This window comes from Salvelinus alpinus, chromosome 5 (assembly GCF_045679555.1).
Source record: "Salvelinus alpinus chromosome 5, SLU_Salpinus.1, whole genome shotgun sequence".
In the NCBI taxonomy this organism is placed as follows: domain Eukaryota; kingdom Metazoa; phylum Chordata; class Actinopteri; order Salmoniformes; family Salmonidae; genus Salvelinus; species Salvelinus alpinus.
In genome coordinates this window covers 65,705,434-65,719,111 of record NC_092090.1, presented here as the reverse complement: position 1 = coordinate 65,719,111, position 13,678 = coordinate 65,705,434, and the positions used below count along the sequence as shown (strand labels likewise).

General features: G+C 44.3%; 1 protein-coding gene across 7 annotated transcripts in view; it reads left to right on the top strand.

Annotated features, from left to right (window-relative positions):
* The window catches only part of LOC139576528 (serine/threonine-protein phosphatase 2B catalytic subunit gamma isoform-like), a 70,654-nt gene that overhangs the window by 44,075 nt on the left and 12,901 nt on the right, over window positions 1-13,678 (top strand). For all 7 annotated transcript variants that reach the window (XM_071402729.1, XM_071402735.1, XM_071402730.1 and 4 more), the window contains exons 4-8: window positions 2,450-2,561; window positions 7,179-7,324; window positions 8,774-8,913; window positions 11,282-11,359; window positions 13,004-13,098. In XM_071402729.1, coding sequence (XP_071258830.1) covers window positions 2,450-2,561; window positions 7,179-7,324; window positions 8,774-8,913; window positions 11,282-11,359; window positions 13,004-13,098 — 571 coding nt within the window. The remainder of the gene's footprint in view (window positions 1-2,449; window positions 2,562-7,178; window positions 7,325-8,773; window positions 8,914-11,281; window positions 11,360-13,003; window positions 13,099-13,678) is intronic.

Here is a 13,678-nt window from a genome sequence, read left to right as displayed (position 1 = left end):
AAAAAATAAACAAAATAGCTTCTTAGCAAAGACCAATTTCTCAAGCAAAATTTTTGCTAGGACTGTCTGGTAGTGGTCTGGGTGGGGAGGGGGAAACTAGCTGTTATTGGCAGAGCGATTTGGAACTCTTTCATATCGGTCTATTAACTCATTTTACTGCCTGGTGATGTCACTAGCAGGCCAAAACTCCATCCCACCAAAACAGGCTGCTGTTTCAGGCGGTCTTTTCAAATAAACAGTTCTTACACTAAAAGGGCATTATCATAATTTTCATAATTTCACAGTACTAGTCCAACCTCAGTGTGGAAATATACACTGCTCAAAAAAATAAAGGGAACACTTAAACAACACAATGTAACTCCAAGTCAATCACACTTCTGTGAAATCAAACTGTCCACTTAGGAAGCAACACTGATTGACAATAAATTCCACATGCTGTTGTGCAAATGGAATAGACAAAAGGTGGAAATTATAGGCAATTAGCAAGACAACCCCAATAAAGGAGTGGTTCTGCAGGTGGTGACCACAGACCACTTCTCAGTTCCTATGCTTCCTGGCTGATGTTTTGGTCACTTTTGAATGCTGGCGGTGCTTTCACTCTAGTGTTAGCATGAGACGGAGTCTACAACCCACACAAGTGGCTCAGGTAGTGCAGCTCATCCAGCATGGCACATCAATGCGAGCTGTGGCAAGAAGGTTTGCTGTGTCTGTCAGCGTAGTGTCCAGAGCATGGAGGCGCTACCAGGAGACAGGCCAGTACATCAGGAGACGTGGAGGAGGCCGTAGGAGGGCAACAACCCAGCAGCAGGACCGCTACCTCCGCCTTTGTGCAAGGAGGAGCACTGCCAGAGCCCTGCAAAATGACCTCCAGCATGCCACAAATGTGCATGTGTCTGCTCAAACGGTCAGAAACAGACTCCATGAGGGTGGTATGAGGGCCCGACATCCACAGGCTCAATATTAGGAAGGTTTTCCTAATGTTTGGTGTACTCTGTGTACATTTCCACACTGAGGTTGGAGTAATACAGTGAAATTGTAAAAATTTTGATAATGACGTTTTAGTGTAAGAGCTGTTTGAAAATACCTGAAATTTCAGCCTGTTTTGGTGGGATGGAGTTTTGGCCTGTCTGGCGACATCACCAGGCGGTATAAGTTAATATACCAATAACAAAGCGTTTCAAACCTCTGCCAATATCAGAGTTTCCTGGTTACATATCCCTCTCATTAGGCTTGACCAATTAGGCCCATATCTCAGACCACTCCCAGGAGTGAAAATTAATTATAATATTATTATTAATTATTTCCATCTTGTCCTGTCAAACTTTTTCACGTACTTGTCTGTCCCATCCCGATAAAAATCACTTCCGACCCATGCAAATTTTTATGCGCAGCCTGTTTGTAGCTAGATACTTTCGAGTCGCGTTGGAGACAATTTGAGCTAACCCTAACCTTTTCTTAACCTTAACCTAATTATCCCAACCTACCACGTTAATTCTCCTAACCTGCTACGAAAAGTCACTTCTTATAGTCAAAACCGGAAGATATTCCCTGAAGTCTTTGTTTCCACTAATGTGATACAGGCGCTCTGCGTGTGAGTAGCTGAGCAACTGCTCGTTTTGGCTGCTGCTCAGCGCTCACGAGACAGTTGCCTGTACACAACTGATAACAACCAAATGAGAACCCGCAAGAGTCCTCTTCCCGCTTGTAGCAAAATTCTTGCTTAAGAAATTGCTATTTGCTAAGAAGCTGTTTTTAACCATTTTAATATTTTAAAAAATAACACTCACTAATTATTTGATTTTGAGATAAAAATTGCTAAATTGGCCCTTTAACAACTCCAAAGCAATTGTGTGTGGCACACAAACCACTGACTCACTGCATTTTTCTATTTTCAAGACACCTGCTGGTACAGTAACTCTTAACTGCTCGTGAGGTGTCCTAAATACAGTATCTGTCGCCTAGGTGGGACTCTTATGACTAAAGAGGCTTAATGTATAGCTTTTATTTTTACCCATAAGGATAGGTGTAAAGTCTTTATTCTCAACACTTACAACCAATTTCTACTCTTAGGCACTTTGTGGATACGACCCCAGTTTTAATGCGCTGTTTTTATTTTTGCACTGGACTGTAGACACAGCCCGTCTGGTTGGTTGAAGAGGTGTAGGCAAACCTTTGGCTGGAGCGTATCCGTTTGAAACCACCTGTTGCAGTTGACAATTCTCCTCGTCCTTACAATCTGGAGGGCCTGGTCCTGTGCTTCTTCTATCATTTTGTGTTTTTTGACCTTCTCACCCTCAACAGAATGTAAACGTGTATTTTGTATAGCGATTTGTGATTTATAATTCATGTTGGGCATTCAGGATCTATGCTGGGGTTGTGTGCTTGACTTACATGCCCTGGTTGCCTTGTGTCCCTCACTCGTTCTCTCGCTCTCTCTCTCCTCTCACAGTGTGTGCTGTACCTCTGGTCACTCAAGATCAATCACCCGACCACACTCTTCCTCCTGCGAGGGAACCACGAGTGCCGGCACCTCACAGAGTACTTCACCTTCAAACAGGAATGTAAGTATACTGTCACTGCAGCATGATATGTCACACCAATGAGGGCAAGCCCAATGTGACGCAACACCGTAGGGTACTACTTAGAGATCAAAGGCCCTCTCCAACCGAGAGAAGCAGACTTGGCCCTACTCTGCAAACAGACATAAAGTACATACTTGAAGGGGACATTCTTCCCCCTAGCTCTATGGCTTATTGATGCTCTTATTATAGTGCAGTATTATTTGTGGCTGGTGAGTTTAGCAAACGTTCAGTGACAGACAAAAGAGACAAACCAAGCGATAAACAGACACTCAGACAGAGAGACGGAGTCGTTCACAGAGACAGACACACGCACGCACACGGGCACAAAGAGACAGACAGACCCCTCCCTGCCTGTGCCCGATGGCTGTCTCCCTGATTTGAACAGCCTCCCTCTAGAATGACACATCAGGATCAGGAAGCCTGTCAGTCACAGTTCCCAATAGTAACATCTCATTTGTTCAGATGTCTTTATCCATCGTGCATAGAGACCACGTCTCCTCTTCATGGTGCAGCCAGGCGGCGAGCTGCTGAGGCATGGAGAGCAGCCAGCCATGCAGATGACGTTATTCAGACAGTTACACACAATGAAAGAGAGCTGACACACCCACAAGGTGTGTGTTTTGTGCACGCGTATGGGTATGTGTGCGTGAACAATTATCGCTGTGCATTCAAGTGGCTGCACAGGTGTGAGGCATTAGTATGCAAACCTCATCAAAGAAACAAACCTTACTTTGGTGGACAGGACAGGAGAGGCAGCAACAACATTGGTCAACAGCATTTGAATGGGAAGAACCTATTGGAAAGAAAGATGCTTCAGTCTAATTAGTTTCTAATGAATGCATTCATTAGCATGCGTTTAAACTAATTGACAAGCGCTGGGCTGACAGAGGCAGTTAGCATTAAGCAGCAGATGGCACCACTGATAAGTGTTGCTCTTTTCTTCAGGATGAAAGTCAACATACTGTAAAAATAGACTGCTGCCCTCCTGCTTTAGATTTAGGTGGCGTTCCAGGTCGTCGTTTAGCAGTCACGCTGCACACCCGAAGATTTCTAGATCATGTTAATGTGGTTTCTCCAGGTGTTGCGAGATCGGATCATCGGCTGTGAGATCGGATCATCTGAGAAAAGATGACCTGGAACACCACCGGAGAGAGTGTTATGTGCCTGTATGTCTCTCAGGCGTTTTGAGAAGCGACAGGTCTAAGACACAGGGCGTGTTCTAAATGGCACCCTATTCCTTATGTAGTGCACTGCTTCTGACCCGAGCCCTACGGGTGCCAGTTGGGACACAGAGTGCGCCTAACCGTTGAGCCCAGTCAGTGCGTGTCTGTCTGTTGTTACTAAAGCCTGGTCTCGTAACAGCAGCACTGATCCACCCTGGTCCAGCCCCATCTGTCAGGACCTTATTATTTCTCCTCTCCGGATGTCCTTCTTACGCAGCCAGGAGTTAATGTAACTGACAACAGTTTAGCTCTGGGTCCTTTATGCACCTTGGGGAGATGCATGGCTTTTTCACTTGATCGGTTACATCGTTAGCTGTAGATTAAATTAGCTGGGCTATTGTCTAGCCCGAGTATTTCAAAGAGACTTGCTGTTTGACTGTTGTTGTTTTGGTTGGTTCTTCAGCCTTTGGGTTTGTGCAAGGCTATTGCAAGACTGATAAATGAACTTCTGTGTTGCTAGAAAGGCCTCTGAGAGTTTGAACCATATCAGGAAGCACGAGTTCCATACGAACTGACTTCAAACCCTGAAGGCCAAATGAAGGGAGTGCGGTGCCGTGCTCTCTCCCTTCCCTACCTTGGAATAGTTTGAATGCTACTCTCTCTCACCCCGGGGACTCACAGATTATCTTGCTTTCCTTGAGCTCTCATTGAGAATGGCCCCTGTCCAGCACTAAGCATTTTATGCTGAACAAAAATATAAACACAACCTGTAGTGTTCGTTTCATGAGCTGAAATAAAAATAAATCTTCGATACACACAAGAAGCTTATCTCTCAAATGTTGCGCACAAATTTGTTTACATCCCTGTGAGTGAGAATTTCCCCTTTGCCAAGATAATCCATCCACTTGACAGGTGTGGCATATCAAGAAGCTGATTAAACTGCATGATCATTTCACAGGTGCACCTTGTACTGGGGACAATAGGCCACTCTAAAATGTGCAGTTTGGTCACACAGCACAATGCCACAGATGTCTCAAGTTTTGAGGGAGCATGCAATTGGCATGCTGACTGCAGGAATGTCCACCAAAGATTTTGCTGTGGGTGGAAACAAGTGTTATAACTCGCCAGTTGTCACATTCGCTGAGGTTTCCGATCTTTGGCCCAGATCTTGCTAAAGAGATCAGTCAGCACCTTGGTAGCTGTGTTGTCATCAGCTTTAAGTAGCTCAGCCTGCTGAGAGAATCCCTGGTGCTTTGCCACTCTTCATAGCCTTGATGGCTGCTTGGACCTCTGCTTCAACTGGTGGGTCGGTGTCTATACCATCAATCTCATCCGAGGGTGGTGGGTCTGCTGGATCATTAGGCTTTGGCCAGTTGAGGACCTCTTGAGGCCAGTTGAGGACCTCTCAATCTTGCAGTTTGTTCCTCTTTGGTTGTTAACATTTTACCTTGTCTTTGACTGGCATTGTGTGGTTGCTAACTTGGCCACAGAGCTGTCTTTTGATCTTATATACAGTGCTTAGTTCTCCTCTTGCTGCAGCTTGTTCTGCCTTACAGGCCAATTCCTGGACAAAGGCTCTCTTATCCCTTCAAGCACTCATTTTATGTCTTTGTCCATGGTCTTGTATTCTTGCTGTGCTCGCACAATCAGCCTGGGGGATTTTTCGCTCAGCAGTTGTTTGCCCAGCCTTCTCATCTATACAAGAATAAAAATATAAATGCAACAATTTCTATGATTTTACTGAGTTACAGTTCATATAAGGAAATCAATTAATTTAAATAAATTCATTAGGCCCTAATCTATGGATTTCACACGACTGGGCAGGGGTGCAGCCATGGGTGGGAGCCCGGCACAGCCAATCAGAATACGTTTTTTTCCCTCACAAAAGGGCTTTATTACAGACAGAAATACTCCTCAGTTTCATCGGCTCTCCGGGTGACTGGTCTCAGACGATCCCGCAGGTGAAGAAAGACGGATGTGGAGGTCCTGGGCTGGCGGGGTTACACGTGGTCTGCGGTTGTGAGGCGGGTTGGTCCAAATGCTCTAAAATGACTTTGGAGGCGACTTTTGGTAAAGAAATTAACATTCAATTCTCTGGCAACCGCTCTTGTGGACATTCCTGCAGTCAGTATGTCAATCTGTGGCATTGTGTTGTGTGACAAAACTGCACATCTCGGAGTGGCCTTTTATTGTCCTTAGCACAAGGTGCACCTGTGTAATGATCATGTTGTTTATTCAGTTTATTGATATGCCACACCTGTCAGGTGGATGGATTGTATTGTATTTTGAAGTTTCAAACATGGTGCGGACGTTCCATGCTCCAAGGCGGGCTGTGGTTTTGGGCCCAAGAGAACTTATCGCGCTCCTGATTTCTCGGGTGGGGCTTTCATCTGGTCAGTGTTGTGAAAGACAAGTTACACTCAATCTGATAAAACTTGTCTATTAGGCCTGAAGTAAAAGAAGCTTAAGCAATCACCTAGGAGGACACGACATCCCCTGCGGAGTAGCTAGTAACTGTGGAGGTAGTGGTTGAAAACATATAGGTTACCAGGCCCAAATTACGGATGTGGGAGCCACAAACCAAAACAACAACACCCTCTGAAAACCCAGGCTATAGCTAATTGAGATGATTCCCTAGCAGTTATTTTGGCATGCATGGTTTTTCTGGATCAAAAAGTGGCTTAGGTGGTGGGTGGAGGCAATGGTCAGCCCCAATTATTGAGGCCCCCATCTTGGCTATGGAGAGAATTTCTGTGTTTTTAAAGCAAACTTTTTGCAATTCTACACATTTTGCCATGGAGCTGAGAGAAAATGTTGCAGTTTTAAAGCAATTGTTTTCTGCAATTCAATGCTTAAACATTATAACAAAATCAATCTCCTGAATTCAGGCGCACCGGTTTGAGTTTGTGAAGAACCTCAACGCTGCTGTGTTTTTTACGCTCAACAGTTTCCTGTGTGTGTCAAGAATGGTCCACCAGCCAAAGGACATCCAGCCAACTTGACACATCTGTGGAAAGCATTGGAGTCGGGGCCAGCATCCCTGTGGAACGCTTTCGACACCTTGTAGAGTCCATGCCCGACGAATTGAGGCTGTTCTTAGGGCAAAAAAAATCGTAATATTAGGAAGGTGTTCCTAATATTTTGTACACTATGTATCTAGGTCCATTATCTTTTCTACATACTTTATATATGATTTTGGTCATGAAGTTTACACTGAAATTGTTTTCCAATCCCGAAAATATATTAAAAATGATATATATATTTTTTACACTTTCACTATGCAGAACCTGGCATGTAGTGAAGCTTAGCTTGACCTTGGTTACAATTGAAGTGGTACTGCCTCATTTAATCAAGAGTTTAGCAAGCGCAAGTAGATGCTCTCTGAAAGCGATAGTGAACCATATCTTATGTGAATCCCCTGTTCCATGTTTAGGTAAGATCAAGTACTCAGAGCGCGTGTACGATGCCTGCATGGAAGCCTTTGACTGCCTGCCACTCGCTGCTCTCCTCAACCAACAGTTCCTGTGTGTACATGGTGGGCTCTCACCAGAAATCAACTGCCTAGACGACATTAGGAAAGTAAGTCCGTGTTTGACTACAAACTAAGTTTGGATGAATTTAAACTCAGCAAAAAAAGAAACTGCCCTTTTTCAGGATCCTGTCTTTCAAAGATAATTCGTAAAAATCCAAATAACTTCATAGATCTTCATTGTAAAGGGTTTAAACACTGTTTCCCATGCTTGTTCAATGAACCATACACCACCATTAATGAACATGCACCTGTGGGACGTCGTTAAGACACTAGCAGCTTACAGACTGTAGGAAATTAAGGTAACCGTTGTGAAAACTTAGGACACTGAAGAAGCCTTTCTACTGACTCTGAAAAACGCCAAATGAAAGATGCCCAGGGTCCCTGTTCATCTGCGTGAACGTGCCTTAGGCATGCTGCAAGGAGGCATGAGGACTGCAGATGTGGCCAGGGCAATAAATTGCAATGTCTGTACTGTGAAGCACCTAAGACAGCTCTACAGAGAGACAGGATGGACAGCTGATCATCCTCGTAGTGGCAGGCCACATGTAACAACACCTACACAGGATCGGTACATCCGAACATCACACATGTGGGACAGGTACAGGATGGCAACAACTGCCCGAGTTACACCAGGAACGCACAATCCCTCCATCAGTGCTCAGACTGTCTGCAATAGGCTGAGAGAGGCTGGACTGAGGGCTTGTAGGCCTGTTGTAAGGCAGGTCCTCACCAGTCATTACCGGCAACAACGTCGTGGAGGGTCCATCATGGTCTGGGGCGGTGTGTCACAGCATCATCGGACTGAGCTTATCATTGCAGGCAATCACAACGCTGTGCATTACAGGGAAGACATCGTTCTCCCTCATATGGTACCCTTCCTGCAGGCTCATCCTGACATGACCCTCCAGCATGACAATGCCATACTGCTCTTTCTGTGCGTGATTTCCTGCAAGACAGGAATGTCAGTGTTCTGCCATGGCCAGCGAGGAGCCCGGATCTCAATCCCATTGAGCACGTCTGGGACCTGTTGGATCGGAGGGTGAGGGCTTGGGCCAGGGCCATTCCCCCCCCCCCCCCCAGAAATGTCCGGGAACTTGCAGGTGCCTTGGTGGAAGAGTGGGGTAACATCTCACAGCAAGAACTGGCAAATCTGGTGCAGTCCATGAGGAGGAGATGCACTGCAGTACTTAATGCAGCTGGTGGCCACACCAGATACTGACTGTTACTTTTGATTTTGACACCCCTCCCCCCTTTGTTCAGGGACACATTATTCCATGTCTGTTAGTCACATGTCTGTGGAACTTGTTCAGTTTTATGTCTGTTGTTGAATCTTATGTTCATACAAATATTTACACATGTTAAGTTTGCTGAAAATAAATGCAGTTGACAGTGAGAGGACGTTTCTTTATTTGCTGAGTTTAGTAGATTTAAAAAATCTGTGATCAATCAACTTTCTTTGACTCACGGTGCTGTGCGTGTGTGTCTGCGCTCCACAGTTAGACAGGTTTAAGGAGCCTCCAGCATTCGGCCCTATGTGTGACCTGATCTGGGCTGACCCAGGAGAGGACTACGGCAGTGAGAAGACAGCAGAACACTTCAACCACAACTCTGTTCGAGGCTGCTCCTACTTTTTCAGGTATGCTACTTGCTCTATTTCAAGGTTCAGCTACATAAGAAACTTATATGGCCAATAATACTGGCCATAAGTTGAAGATAATATGGTTTGCTACTTGAAGAGCTACAGAAAACCCACCAGGGATAGATCTGTGTTTTAGTTAGTTGAAGTATAGGCCCCTGCACTGTCCAGTTTGGGAGTGTACTGTAAGGTATTGACCCTAGGAAGCGCTAGTCCATTGCCTTCCTAGCTGTACTAGCATTCAGAAAGTTTTTCCACATTTTATGTTACAGCCTTATTCTAAAAAAATTTTTTTTTTTAAATCATCATTAATCTACGCACAATACCCCATAATGACAAAGCAAAAACAGGTTTTTAGATTTTTTTTCAAGTGTATTAAAAATAAAAACTGATATCACAATTTACATAAGTATTCAGACCTTTTACTCAGTACTTTGTTGAAGCACCTTTGGCAACGATTACAGCCTCAAGTCTTCTTGGGTATGACGCTACAAGCTTGTCACACCCGTATTTGGAGAGTTTCTCCCATTCATCTCTGCAGATCCTCTCAAGCTCTGTCAGGTTGGAGGGGGAGCGTCACTGCACAGCTATTTTCAGGTCTCTCCAGAGATGTTTGATTGGGTTCAAGTCCGGGCTCTGGCTGGGCCACTCAAGGACATTCAGAGACTTGTCCCGAAGCCACTCCTGCGTTGTCTTGACTGTGTGCTTAGGGTCGTTGTCCTGTTGGAAGGTAAACCTTCGCCCCAGTCTGAGGTCCTGAGCGCTCTGGAACAGGTTTTCATCAAGGTTCTCTCTGTACTCTGCCTTGTTCATCTTTCCCTTGATCCTGATTAGTCTCCCAGTCCCTGTCGCTGTAAAACATCCCCACAGCATGATGCTGCCACGACCATGCTTCACCGTAGGGATGGTATTGGTCAGGTGATGAGCGGTGCCTGGTTTCCTCCAGACATGACGCTTGGTTTCATCAGACCAAATAATCTTGTTTTCCACGGTCTGAGTCATGTAGGTGCCTTTTGGCAAACTCCAAGTCAGCTGTCGTGCCTTTTACTGAGGAGTGGCTTCCGTCTGGCCACTCTACCATAAAGGCCTGATTGGTGGAGTGCTGCAGAGATGGTTGTCCTTCTGGAAGGAGCTCTGTCAGAGTGACCATAGGGTTCTTGGTCACCTCCCTGACCAAGGCCCTTCTTCCCCAATTGCTCAGTTTAGCCTGGCGTCCAGCTCTAGGAAGAGTCTTGAAGGTTCCAAGCTTCTTCAATTTAAGAATGATGGAGGCCTCTATGTTCTTGGGGACCTTCAATGCTGCAGAAATGTTTTTGTGCCATTCCCCAGATCTGTGCCTCGACACAATCCTGTCTCAAAGCTCTACAGACAATTCCTTCGACCTCATGGCTTGGTTTTTGCTTTGACGTGCACTGTCTGTCAAGTGTGGGACTTTATATAGACAGGTGTGTGCCTTTCCAAATCTTGTCCAATCAATTGAATTTATCACAGGTGGACTCCAATCAAGTTGTAGAAACATCTCAAGGATGATCATTGGAAACAGGATGCACCTGAACTCAATTTCCAGTCTCATAGCAAGGGTCTGAATACTTATGTAAAGAAGGTGTTTCAGTTTTTTCAACCTTTTTGGTTTGTCATTATGCGGTATTGTGTGTAGATTGATGAGGGAAAAATAGTATTTAGTCCATTTTAGAATAAGGTTGTAATGTAACAAAAGTGAATGGGTCTGAATACTTTCCGAATGCACTGTATATCTCTTTCCGCTGTTGATGGGTTTTTGCCACGCTAACTAAATGCAGGTGTCCGGCTAATTGCCCGAGCAGTCTTTGATGAGAGGTGGAGTAGGCTGGTGGGATCATTGTAGAAACCCAAGTAAAAGCCGGTCAGCCACATAGATGGGCTGCTTCCCAAATGGCACCTTATTGCCTATATAGTGCACTACCTTCGGCTATGGCCCATAGAGCGCTGATTAAGGAAGTGCACTGTTTAGGGAATAGGGTGCCATTTGGGATTCACACCAAGTCTGCTCTCCTGTGGCTGTGCCCTACTGGCTGCCTCTGGAGCAGCTATAAGAGTCCATAAATACCACAGCCCTCCTTGGCACTGTTCTGCTCTGGCCTCAGTGGTTCAATTAAACACTCCCTACCTCCCAGGCCAGAGGGCAAGAGACTGACAGGAATTCCAAATCTATTTCCAAAAGTAAAGAACAGCCAGAAAAATGCTTCTAATGGCCACACGCTGTTCCTCAAAGAATGTTGGTCATATCTCACACTACATGGTTGCCAGACTGACTCTGTGAGGTCCAGCTTTAACCTCACTCCACTGGCTGTTATAAATTGGCTGTTTTTCTCTCTCTCTTGCCTTGCAGTTACCCGGCAGTATGTGACTTTTTGATAAATAATAACTTGCTGTCGGTAATAAGAGCACACGAAGCACAGGATGCAGGGTAAGTTTCACTGTTTACAGAGTAATACATTTAACCGTATAACAGATTTTTTTTAAATTAAGGCGAAAAAGGGCAAAAAAATAAAAATAATAATAATATAAAAAATGTATAAGTTGTACCCATTGTAATAGTAATAATATTAAACAATCTTAGGACAACACCTAGCGACCTAGAACATGGGTTGCTGCTGTGAAAGGCCAACACCCTACACATCGCACCAATAGGGTAAATCTACTTGGTGGGAATTATAAAGTGGCTCATATAGCGAGCATCGCTACAGTGCCCTTTCCGAACGGGAGGCACGTCCCTGCGCTGTGACTACTCGGCACCCTAGTACGTCCTGGCCGTGCCTTCGTTCCGATACCCTCACGGCCGTCTTCCCACTTCTGCCACCAGTGTAGCAAACGGCGTGGCAGGGAATCAAAACCGGGTCACTGGTGTGAAAGGCCAGAGGGTAAACCCTCTTGGTGGCAATTGTAACGCTGCTCATATAGCGAGGATCATGATAGTATAATGGTTTTGGAATGACAGATCCACTAGATCCACTAACCCAGTTTTAGTCACAGGTGCATAGATCGACCATTTTTAATAGTTGATGTGCTGCTGATAGCAGTCTACTAAACTAATCAGACTTATTCTTACTATACTGAGCTGCTTCAGTTTCTGCTTGAACTATTTAGCTTGAATTCGACACGTCTCCCACTACCGTACAAATAAGACGGCTGAAGCAAGCGCGCACCTTTTCTTCAGCGAATGTAGTTATTCTGTAGTAGTTCCCCTAACCACGCAGGTAGCCTAGTGGTTAGAGGGTTGGGCCAGTAACTGAAAGGTTGCTAGATCGAATCCCCGCGCTGACAAGGTAAAAATCCGTCGTTCTGCCCCTGAACAAGGCAGTTAACCCACCGTTCCTAGGCCGTCATTGTAAATAAGAATTTGTTCTTAAACTGACTTGCCTAGTTAAATAAAGGTTAAATAAAAAATAATTGAACTGCCTCCTCGCAAGAGGCCATTGTGTTACTATTAGCAGAAATAAAGACTATTACGCACCCGATTTTGATACCAAGCATCATGATATCATTCTGCAAGGTAGGCCTACATTTAATTGGCATGTTCTTTTTAAGGATAACCTTTAGAATTTACTGTTTTGGCATGCTTTTCCATATTGCAGATTTTATAGAGCCCTATATATACTGTATCTTACCTTAAGAAGTGTTTACCTCAGGCTGACTTCTGGCATCTATTGGTGCAATGTTCCATAAATGTCCAAATCAACTTAAAGTATCTACAAAATACGTTTTTTGCAGCGACAACAATCTGTAAGGCTACAGCTAACATGTTTTCCTTTTACCGTTTGCGATTCACAAATTATTTGATTCACCTCGATTGAACAGAACCCTAACTATTACAATGGCAAAGCGAATCATTCGATTTCTCAAAAAGAATTGTTAAAAAGAATCGATTCATATTAATTAAATGATTCGCTCAATTTTATATATATATATATATATTTTTTTTTTACTATTTTGAGAAATGTGAAACATCTGTTGTACAGTGCATTACATTTGTATGGCCTTACAAAAAAAGAATTGCTCTCTCTTCACCATTTTATTTCTCAAACTAAGGTAATTTTGTCTCTCATCCCAGGTATCGGATGTACAGAAAAAGCCAGACTACAGGCTTTCCTTCATTAATTACAATCTTCTCAGCACCAAATTACCTAGATGTATACAACAACAAAGGTTTGTGTACTCTTTATATCAAGACTGTGATGTGTTATATGCATAGTGTGGTACGTGCCTTTCTGCTGTTGTAAAGAGACAATTTCTGTTTACCATCAAACGTCACGTTCGAGTGAGGCGCCTATCCCTACATCAAAAATCTCTGTAACAGGATAGCTAACGTTGATGTCGGGACCTTGACAAACTTCCAGTGAGTGAGTGAAGACAATGAAAACATGCAAGACTGGTGGCTATAGCTATGTTCAACAAGTATATTACTCTTCTGGCTTTATCTAGCTCTATTTGTGATAGTTTACTTTGCGTTGCTGGCTTGCTAGGTAATCAACCCTTTTGACGACATCTGCGATGTTGTAGATGATAACTATCTGATTACATGTTTGTTAACTTGCGCGAACTGAATTTGAAGTTGCATGTGATCGTATCCTCTTCCACGTAAACAAACTTTCTGATGCACACGTGTGGCCAACTATTCATGACGGGGCCGGGAAATGGGTCTATAGCTGTTGTCTGCTGGCTGGCATACAACCACAGGGTCAGGTTTCACAAGTCTGTGATTTTGATTCCCGTCCCTTCTCTGACC